At 44.7% G+C, this 10,214-nt stretch overlaps 1 protein-coding gene across 5 annotated transcripts in view; it reads left to right on the top strand.

Moving 5' to 3' along the window:
• Positions 1 to 8,621, top strand: part of ssh2a (slingshot protein phosphatase 2a) — a 29,159-nt gene extending 20,538 nt beyond the window's left edge. For all 5 annotated transcript variants that reach the window (XM_034868029.1, XM_034868030.1, XM_034868028.1 and 2 more), the window contains 8 exons: positions 1 to 24; positions 2,881 to 2,974; positions 3,095 to 3,223; positions 3,571 to 3,617; positions 4,300 to 4,446; positions 4,543 to 4,743; positions 4,843 to 5,785; positions 6,586 to 8,621. The exon at positions 1 to 24 is cut by the window's left edge and continues 171 nt beyond it. In XM_034868029.1, coding sequence (XP_034723920.1) covers positions 1 to 24; positions 2,881 to 2,974; positions 3,095 to 3,223; positions 3,571 to 3,617; positions 4,300 to 4,446; positions 4,543 to 4,743; positions 4,843 to 5,785; positions 6,586 to 8,271 — 3,271 coding nt within the window. In that variant the 3' untranslated portion in view covers positions 8,272 to 8,621. The remainder of the gene's footprint in view (positions 25 to 2,880; positions 2,975 to 3,094; positions 3,224 to 3,570; positions 3,618 to 4,299; positions 4,447 to 4,542; positions 4,744 to 4,842; positions 5,786 to 6,585) is intronic.
• Positions 8,622 to 10,214: the final 1,593 nt, after the last annotated feature.

The raw sequence follows: 10,214 nt of genomic DNA on the forward strand, positions 1-10,214 counted from the left end.
TTCACCCGTTCTCTTCACAGACCTGTGAGTAGAGACCACATAAATACACACAAACATTACCCAAATCCACAGTTCACAGCGATGATGGAAACTCTGGAATATTGTTTGGTTTTTGGGCATTGCAGACAGGGAGTCATATTCACAAGGTTTTGTTTTGTATGAGATGAAGTAGCACAGCTCCCATTGATGTGTAGTGCAAAATTCCTATTGAGTGCACTAGTCTGAAAATGTTCTAATCATAGGCTTTGTGCTGAATACATATCCACAACAGCATTTCATTCCAAATGTTAACACATAAACTAAATAATATGGCGTTTTTCCATTGCATTGTTCCTGCTGGGTTCGGCTCGGCTCGACTCGGCCGCGTTGCCCCGTCCTCCTTTCTCTATTGCAGATTAGTACCGTCTCATGCGTGAGGCAAGCGTGGCTGCTCCTCAAAGCAGAAAACTGCCCTGACCTTCGACGTTTTGTGTCAAACACAGAACGTTGAAGGTGTGTTGTTTTTAATTCCTCAGCATGTGGCTGTTAACACAGCCAGAAGACAAATTTAGTTTCAAAAGAAGCGCGAGGCAGCAAACAACATTGCTGGCTAACCTACTTAAACACGGCGGGTCTGTTCAAGACACCCCCGTAAAAAAATTAAGTTCACTAAATTGTTTGAATTCTGTTCCAAAAGTTGCTTTTGTTGAAGTTAATCAAAAAAATAAAAAATGTTTAAATTAAAACACATGGAAAATGTAACTAAAAGTAGAGCTAGGCGATATGGAGAAAGTCTAAAATTACAATATATTTTTCACTAACTACATTGATACATATTGCGGCTATATTGTACGGTTGACTATTGGTGATTTCACAAAATATTAACACTATGAGAGTTTTGATAAATAATCAGCAATAACGGGGATACAATGAGTAAGTGGGTAAGTTCAGAAAATTACTGTAACGCAGCCTTTAAAACCAGGAAAAGACCACACTCGTGTCATATCACGATATTATGATATCCAATATTTAAGATGATATCTAGCCTCATATGTCAATGACAATATAATATTGATATATTGCCCAGCCCTAACTAACAGTAAAAAGTAGTAGATATAGCCATTCACATGTTGTCTGTAACCTCTCAGGGTAACCAGAAGCAACACAGAGAGACACAAACAAAAACAAAAGCACACATGCCAGGCACTGCGGCAAATGTTAAACTATGTGCTAATAGGCACACGCTGATACACACATACATTGAATTGTTGTGACAGAGTTGTCAAGAGATCCACAAGAGAGCATAGCAAGTACAGGTAGTGACAGCCTACTGGATTTATGTCTTTACTAATACCAGGGAAATTCCCCTGTCTGCTGCTTAGTCACGTGCCTCCCTACCTATTTGGAGCGTCTCTTACACACAGACACACGCACCCGCACATACACATACACACACACACACACACACACACTTCAGAGATCTTCCTGTGTCTGAAATAGCTGAGGCTTAAACCAGACAGACAAATAGGTTGACCAACAGTTGGATGGACATAGGCAGGTGGTAGACAGAGAGATGGAAGTAGAGGATGGGGGTTTTAGGACAATTAAGGAAGATATTCTGCTGCTGCATGCACCTGATGCCCCTGGATGGAAAGGAGAGAGACGTGGGGACAGAAAGACAAATCAAGGTCCACTTAAAACGTGACACACAACAAACGCCCATATTTACTGTCTGCCAGAAAACAGTAATGCTTTACACACTCTCTCTTTGTTTGCACTCAAGTGTACTTATCAGTAAGACTGCCACACACACTTTATGATCTCCAATTCACCCATCCAATCGCATAAAGTCCCAGTTTGTTGTCCCTCACAGAGTGACGGAAAAAGCCACATGACCTGCCATTGTTTGTTTACATGGCTGCTTACGTCCCTGTATAACTGGATGCAAAGTTCAGATAGCAGGAAGTGGTTTGATCTTGGCATGTTTTTGTGTTTGATTAATGGAGATTACTTTGCCTTCCCGTAGGCTACTCCTCTATCATCGATTCAAGGAAGTGACATAGAATTTCAGTTCGTCAATAACTCATTAGCGCTGTTTCTTGTGTCGCCATACATATGTATTTTTTTCCATGTTTTCCTGACCATCCCAGCCTCCCTCAGGCTGTCTGTGGGCAAGTCCTGGCTTGTTGTGAGGTTAAAGTTAGTCTTAGTGGATGCTGGTAATTAACTCCTATTTGTTGGCAGGAGTGACTCTGTTGTCCTTACCTTAACCCTGTGGTCTCATTCTCTTGGGGTCAGTAAGATGTTTAGCATTGAGGTAAACCAGCTCCAATTCTCCAACACAGATGCTTTTAAGTCTGCAGTTACACACCTGTGGCCACCACACGGCCCCTCTTTGTGACTGCCGCCCCACACTGCTTTGTACTGTTGCCGTGAAGATCCAGTTAAAAACCAAATGAGAAAATTAGACAACATAATTGGGAGAATCTAGGAGACAAACTGAGCTTTTGTTGCTGAAGAGGTAATTGGTCCACTTGTTGGTATCACCAGTGCGACGTCCAAAGGCTAAATGCGTCCCCCAACATCGTGGTTAGAAACAGAGCCAGGCACAACAACAGGCATACTCCACAAGAGGACTTTGTTGTGGATCGCCGATGGGCTATACTCTCAGATTTTCTGTTCCCTCTCTCTTTTCTGAGAATCAGACAAAGTGGCAATTCTCTGGCAGAACAAGTAATCTCATTGAGAGTAAAGTAAAAAGGAATCAATGAACAGAAGGAAAGTGTCGTTGCTGTGACTGGGAAGGTGATTCTTTTTGTCCCAAAAATCTTTTTTTTTTAAGAGTTTAAGAGTGTTAATGTTGTTTTTTTTTATAAAGGTTTTTTGCATCTGTATGTGCAGGCCCACGGAGAGGGAGCGCACAGAAAGGCTGATCAAGATGCGCCTCAGAGAGATCATGATGCAGAAAGACCTGGAGAACGTCACCTGTAAGGAGGTAAGAGTCTCAAAGCTCAATGTGATGACATTTACTGTTAGGTGTGGCATACATCTTGGTTTTGCAAATGCAGCTTTACTTGTTAAGATACTCAAATGCCAATTTTTACCGTTGTACCAGATCCGAACAGAGCTGGAGATGCAGATGGTTTGTAACCTGAGGGAGTTCAAGGAGTTCATAGACAATGAGATGATAGTCATCCTGGGACAGATGGACAGCCCCACTGAAATCTTTGAACACGTCTATCTGGTGAGAACCTATGAGCCATATGCTCTTAGCCCCTGACTTTGGTTTAGACAAGACAGTGCTCTGGTTTTTCAAATCCTGCTGTGTGCCCACAGTGATCAGAATTACAATGTTAGCAGAAATATACCCATTTTACTTGATTTATCACACGGTTCGTGTTCAGTAAGAGAACAGTTGATTGAGTAACATACAGTTGTGTTTTAAAATTTGAAATGAACAATGTACAGGAACCATGCTCAAAATTTCTCTCTTGTTTTGTTTAGCTATCAGTCATAAGGTTTGACCCATTCTCAGTTAATGTTGAATGTATTTGTGTACATCTTGATATTGACTGGACGTGTGATTCCCAGGGCTCTGAGTGGAATGCCTCTAACCTGGAGGAGCTGCAGAACAGCGGGTAAGATCAGTCAGTAACCGACCCTACAAACCGCAATTTTAATAAATGGAGAGACTGCTTCATATAAATAAGAGAATCTGTTTACCGCTGCAAAGGTTCATACGTTGGATTTTATCTACCTGTAGTCGTTAGGATGTGCTAACTTACTTTATGTTCGACAGAATAATCACAATCCACTTTTAACAATGGCTTATCGTCTTCATCGGCATCATTTTAGGGTGCCTTTTTCCTCCGAGGTCTGTTTCACCAGTTAATCAAATCCACAGGCGAATCTACGTTTTAAAAGCACCGTCAGCAACCAGCTGATGGTTTTTTTACATTTGTTTTGAGACAGCTGATACTTGCATTGAACTCCAAAATAGTTTGCAGCCATGTCTGACCTGTGTGGGACAGTATTAGCTAAGCCTTCAGCATCTGAATAACTAAATTCAATTCAATTCAATTCAATTCAATTTTATTTATAGTATCAATTCATAACAAGAGTTATCTCAAGACACTATACAGATAGACCACACTCAAGAATTTACAAGGACCCAACAGTTCTAGTAGTTTCCTCCAGAGCAAGCAACAGTGCGACAGTCCTTTTAGGCAGAAACCTCGGTCATACTAAATATAAATAAGGATGACAATTTTATTGACAATAAATGGACATCAAGTCAACCTCCGTCTGTTTCTTTTGTAGAGTGCACTACATCCTGAACGTGACCAGGGAGATAGACAACTTCTTCCCGGGGATGTTTGAGTACCACAACATCAGAGTGTACGACGAAGAGGCCACCAACCTGCTGGAGTACTGGAACGAGACCTACAAGTTCATCACCAAAGCCAAGTAGGATTAAACACACACAAGCTTTTTAAGCTCTCCTTAGTTTCTCAAACTTGTAAAGCAACAAATTTCTTTCTCTTCTCTCTTTGCGTCCCTTAGGAAAGCTGGTGCTAAGTGTCTGGTTCACTGTAAAATGGGTGTGAGTCGTTCTGCCTCCACAGTGATCGCCTATGCCATGAAGGAGTATGGCTGGGACTTGGAAACTGCCTTCCACTATGTAAAAGAAAGACGGGCGGTCACCAAACCAAACCCTTCCTTCATGAAACAGCTGGAGGAGTATCAGGGAATTCTGCTGGCCAGGTGTGCTCTCATGATGAAGCATCTTAACAACATGCATGTTCTTTAGGTAGGATTTTAGTTCTAACAAACTATTGTTTTTTTTCTCCTGTTTTTTGACAGCAAACAAAGGCATAATAAGCTGTGGCGCTCACACTCTGACAGTGACCTGTCAGATCGCCCGGAGTGGATGTGTAAACCTCAGTCTCACTCTCTGGACCGCTCCAACTCTCACAACAACAACAACACTTCCTCCCCCTCCTTACATCACTTCCTAGGTGCGGCCGTGCTGCAAGCACTTGGTGCTGAACCCGAAGACTCTGCCAAATCAAACGCCACACACACCTCTGACTCCCACACAGACTCAAACGGTGTGTGTGACTCACCAGGTCAGGAGGAGGTCAGATCAGATTGTGGCTACCCTCCCCTGCTTCCCCTCCCCAGACCCCGAGCAGCCACTGTAGTCCCAGAGGAAGGACTGGACAATTCGAGTGTGTCTGTCACGCTGCCTGTTGCTCTACCCCATCCTCCACCATCACTCCACATTGTGCCCCCCACTCCTGAACTGCAGCGTGCTCTCCGGTGTCCTCCCACACATCTGTCCATATCAGTGCCCAAACACAAACCGGTGGAACTGTCCCTCAACTCGCCTGAGCAAAGCAGCTCAGAAGAAATCTCTCCTCTCCCTTTGGAATCCACCGACTCCGACATAACAGATCAATCATTATCTGATTCAGCGAGTGACAAACACAGCCCCCTCAGCCCTGCTAACATCACTACCCTTCCCCTGGATAGTCTCCTTGCTGCCAGTGATGACAACAATAACCCCAGTGAGTTACAGATGGGCATCGCCTTGGACGGCCGCAGTGAGGCCGATGGGTCGTCCATCCACAGCGCAGACAGCATCGACTTCTTCAGTGCCAGGGAAAAGTTTCTGGGCCTTGCCCAGGATGGCAGGTCCCGGACACTTTCTGAGCAGGCACAGCAGAGGACAATACTGTCCCTCGAGGAAAACGGAGAAACTGAGGATAAGAGTGAAGAGGAGCAGGGAAATGGGACAAATAAGGTACAGGATGATTCAGCTTCATTCCTGTTGTCATTTTGCCTTTGCTAGTATAACTTGCTTTATGCAGAAAACCTCGTAGCTTGAGGCAAGCCAGATTTTCTCCTGCACGCTTCTTGCATCTGACTGTGTGGTTTTGCAAAACAGAAACTCGCTGCGTATTACAGTTTTCAATGCAAAAGTTACTCCACTCTGATTTATACAGATGTCACAGCAACATTACATTTTATTGTCATATTCTGCATGCGTATTCAATTCAAGAGGGCCACATCCATGCAGCTGCAAAAAGACTTAAATACGAGGGACATGTTTTCTTTCGCATTGGGTTATTTCTTTAGCCAAACTTTTGCCTGTCACCACTAGAGTTACGATACTAGCAACACACTAGTCTGTGGCACAAGCAGCACATAGCTGGTCCGTGTGGTGTATAGTACTTCTTGTTCTGGGATTCTGGAACTGACTGCACCCAAATTTGTCAATAAGGACTTAAAGGTAGAAAATAAAATGAGCCTCTGCATCAATCATAGTGACACCTGCTGGACAACTAGAGTATAGTCCAGATAATATACTACTACTAATAATAATAATAATAATAATAATAGGTACATTTGTCACTTACGTTTGTCTCCTCCAATTTTCTTACTTTCTATCATGCTTTACAAACAATGCTGTTTTGTGTTTAGTTTAAAACGTTATAAAATACATGTCACAAATGTGCACACAATACAGAAACGACACAAGTCTATGACTAATATTATCTGAATACATCTCTTTTTCTCTCTCGCTCTCTTATCGTCTCTCAGGTGTCTCCACAGTCTGAAGACAGCGTCGAGAAAGCCAGCCCTGACCGACCTTATCATGACAATGGAGTATCAGTCCGCCATATCGTTACAGAGATTGAAGCCATAAGCCACCCTTCCTCCTGCCTCCCTACTCCCTCCTCCTCCTCTTCCTCCCCCTCTTCCTCTTCCTCACTCCTTCCATCCTCCCACAGTCCTCAGCTAATCCGACCAGAACATCTGATTGAGGCAGAGACTTCAGAAGTCACGCACGGCTCTCTAACTCCACCTTCCCAGCCACAGTCTCCCTCCATGCTGCCGTGTGATTGGCCGGCAGGCTCGGTACGGCGAGCCACAAAGCAGCTGGAGCAGAAGCTGAGGCAGGAAATGGGGAAGGCTGCATCTCAGCGATCTCCGGTGCACTCCCCCAGCGCTGAACACCCTCCTGTCAGACTGTTCCTGTGTCCCCTGAGCACTGAAAATCCTCCCCTTCACTTCCCTCAGGACTGCACAGAAGAAAGTATCACTCAGGAAGAGATCACGGATGGAACTGCTACGTCCAAAGATAGAGAAAAGCATAAAGGGTCAGAAACGGAGCTCAACTCCTCAGGCACGGACCACCTCCCTAACCCTTCATGCTCCCCCAAATCAAATATCAGCCAATTTTCTGGTGCTATTCTTATCAATATGCCCACATCCATAGATAGCCATATGCTGACATCATCACTGGCCTCTACCAGTCCGTTAGAATACTTGTCTCTAGATTCCTCAGCCCAGTCCCAAAGACAGAGCCCCCACCACAACCAAAGCCAGCAACGTCTGACCCAGCCTCAGGGCTGTTATAACCAAATGACTCTGGATGGGGTTACAGTGCAGGAGTCAGACACAGATGCGAGGCTGGAATCCTGTCCCCAGGGCGAGCGAGGGGGCTGTGGTCCCGGCTGTGAGGCCGAGAGCAGGCTGGCTCATGGCGGCCAGGAACTGGAGAGGATTCAGCAAACACTAAGAGAGCTGCAGGCTTTCCTCCATGAGGGTGTCTGCCAGGAGACGACAGACAGCGAAGATTACGAACTGGGGCAGCCTCAGGGCCTGAGAGACTCAGGTATGGACACAGAGCCGGGATCTTGTAAAGAGGGAAGTTCTGAACAAACCCCTCCAGGCCTGGAAGTAGGGCAGAGGCTCCGGGAGAGACAAGAGGGGAAGAGTTTTCTGGAGCCGATAGTGTGGCACAGAGCCATGGAGCTTGAGGCTCGTATCCGCCAGGCGGGCCTCACCCCTCCTTCTTTCATGAAGAGGTCGGCCTCCTTGGCTAAACTGGACTGTCTGGAGCTCTCGGCCAATGACCTCAGCGACTTAGATTTGAGGCCGCACACCAGGACGACGACATCACACTCCCAGGACTCTTTCTCTTTGTTGACAGCTCATCCCGACGACACCTGGAAAAAGCAGAAGGTGTTGGCTCGAAACAGTTTGTCCCATGGCGGCAGGGATCTCGACGAGTCATTGTCATCAGCGTCCCTCTGCTTCTCCTCTGCCCCTCATCAATTCCCAAAAGAGGACACGGGGGAGAGGGACGAGCCAGAAGGCAGCGGGAGCGGCCCGGCCGCTACAACACGTCAGCAGGGGAGGGGACACTCATCGAGACGGTCTCACAAAGGCTCTGCTGATAAAAAGCAGCGAGCCGTCACTGTGCTATACAATACCATGTAACCTCAGTGCAATGGACTGGAATGGACACGACTGGAGCTGTGCAGATGTGCGAGAGAGGCTGCATGTTGTGTGTGAATGTGTAGCAGGTAAACTGGAGAGCTTGTGTGACCTCCGATGTACGTTTAGTATGCAAGAATTAATGACAAACATATGTTTGCATGTAAACCACTGGATGTGTTCAGTTTTGTATGTACAGTAATGGAATATACATGTCCAAATTAAGACTGAACCAGTGAAAACTGTATGCACTCCATTATGTCGGTTTCCCTTCTTTTAAGAAGCTGGTTTTCAGTGTTTGAGTCTCTCTTCCTGATCACAGTTTCAAACACTACGAGAGGGGCTTTTTCTCCGAAAATGCACTTTACTGTTTTGAGGATTTTCTATTATTTGAAATCTGTTTCTTATCCCGGGGATGATTTTTTTTGCACTGATATCAGTTGTCTCTGTATGCGTGTTTTTGTTGTGGACATACATGTCTTTATTTAGATTTTTAATTAAACCAGGATAAAGCTGGTTTCTTGTTTTGTTTTTTTTTATTATTAAAACCTTTAGCAGTAAATACACGTGATGCGTTTGTTTGTGACTGTGTACACTGCTTTGTGTTCAGGTGTGCTTCATCTCACACAAAAGCACCCACTTGAAGAGAAGAATCAAGAGTACTGAGCTACAATTGCTGAAATGTTTACCAAATGTATCATCAACTGTACTGCCGCCTGCTGGCTGGGCAGAGAACTACAGTTCTAAACCTGTCTTGCAGCCATTGACTGTAAAATAAATGGACAGAGCATGTGTGATGTCACCCATCGGTTTGGGGAGATCTGCTATGAGTCGTAGAGTTTGCCATTACAGGCGCAGCCATCCCGGCAGTGACAATTTCAGATGAGAGGGAGGATTCCTTACACTCTGTTATCTTACACACTTTCACTGGCAGTCACGTTATAGCCACGTCCTTAAACAACCCCTGCTTTATCACCTATTTTAAAATCAGCAAGACCATGAGTCAAAAACTGAACATCATTCTGTTTTGCAGAAGACCTTTAACTATCGATTGAGACCATAAACTCATTATGAAAATGTTTACTGAGGTAATAAATCAAGTGAGAAGTGGGTCTCTTTCTCACAGACTTCTATAGAAATCGACCTGCTTTTGCAACTGCGTGTCGCCCCCAGCTGTAATTAGGCTAGAATGCAGGTTTAAGGCACTTCACCAAACCAGATGCTCTCTCCAGTCCTTTTACAGTCTATGCTTTCCGCACCAGAGATGTCGCGAAAGGGTTATTATATGTGGAGAAAGTATGTAGTTAGTTACAGGAATAACATTCTTGGAAGTAAATTACTGGAAGCTCGGATAACCAACCAAACCCTCCACTGTGGTCAAATTTGATCACTTTGAATGGCTGAAAATCAAGCTAACGACCTTTATTATTGATAGATACTCTGTCATATTTCACTGCAAGTCTCAGTTTCTAGTCGAGTCGAGCCCGTCTCCTTGGGGAAATGAGCTCCATCGGTGCTCAGCACAGCTTATTTCAGGCTGACATTTACCTACTGTTTCATGTGGGTAATTAAATACTGAGATATAGGACACCAGGCCCCCGGCTGAGACACACACAAATCAGATAGCAGCACTGACATTAAAGGACGTGACCAATCTGGAGATTTAGAAAAACATTACAGACACCAAAGGTAACCGTTAACACCAAAGGTCCTTTGGTCAACACGAATCAAGAGAAAAGCTAAGATTCCTTGATGATTTCACCAACTGAGTTTACTTTTTTTTTCCTTTTTTTTTTTTGCATAAACCAAATTGAACTGTGATTGAAATAAACCTCTTAGCAATACAATGTGCTCAGCTTCTCTGTCTCTCTTACAGACACACACCTGGGGCTCTTTGCAAATTCACTTCACACACGCCTGCGGCCCTGTGCTTCCACCGTCCCGAT

This window comes from Etheostoma cragini, chromosome 3 (genome assembly GCF_013103735.1).
Source record: "Etheostoma cragini isolate CJK2018 chromosome 3, CSU_Ecrag_1.0, whole genome shotgun sequence".
Classification (NCBI taxonomy): domain Eukaryota; kingdom Metazoa; phylum Chordata; class Actinopteri; order Perciformes; family Percidae; genus Etheostoma; species Etheostoma cragini.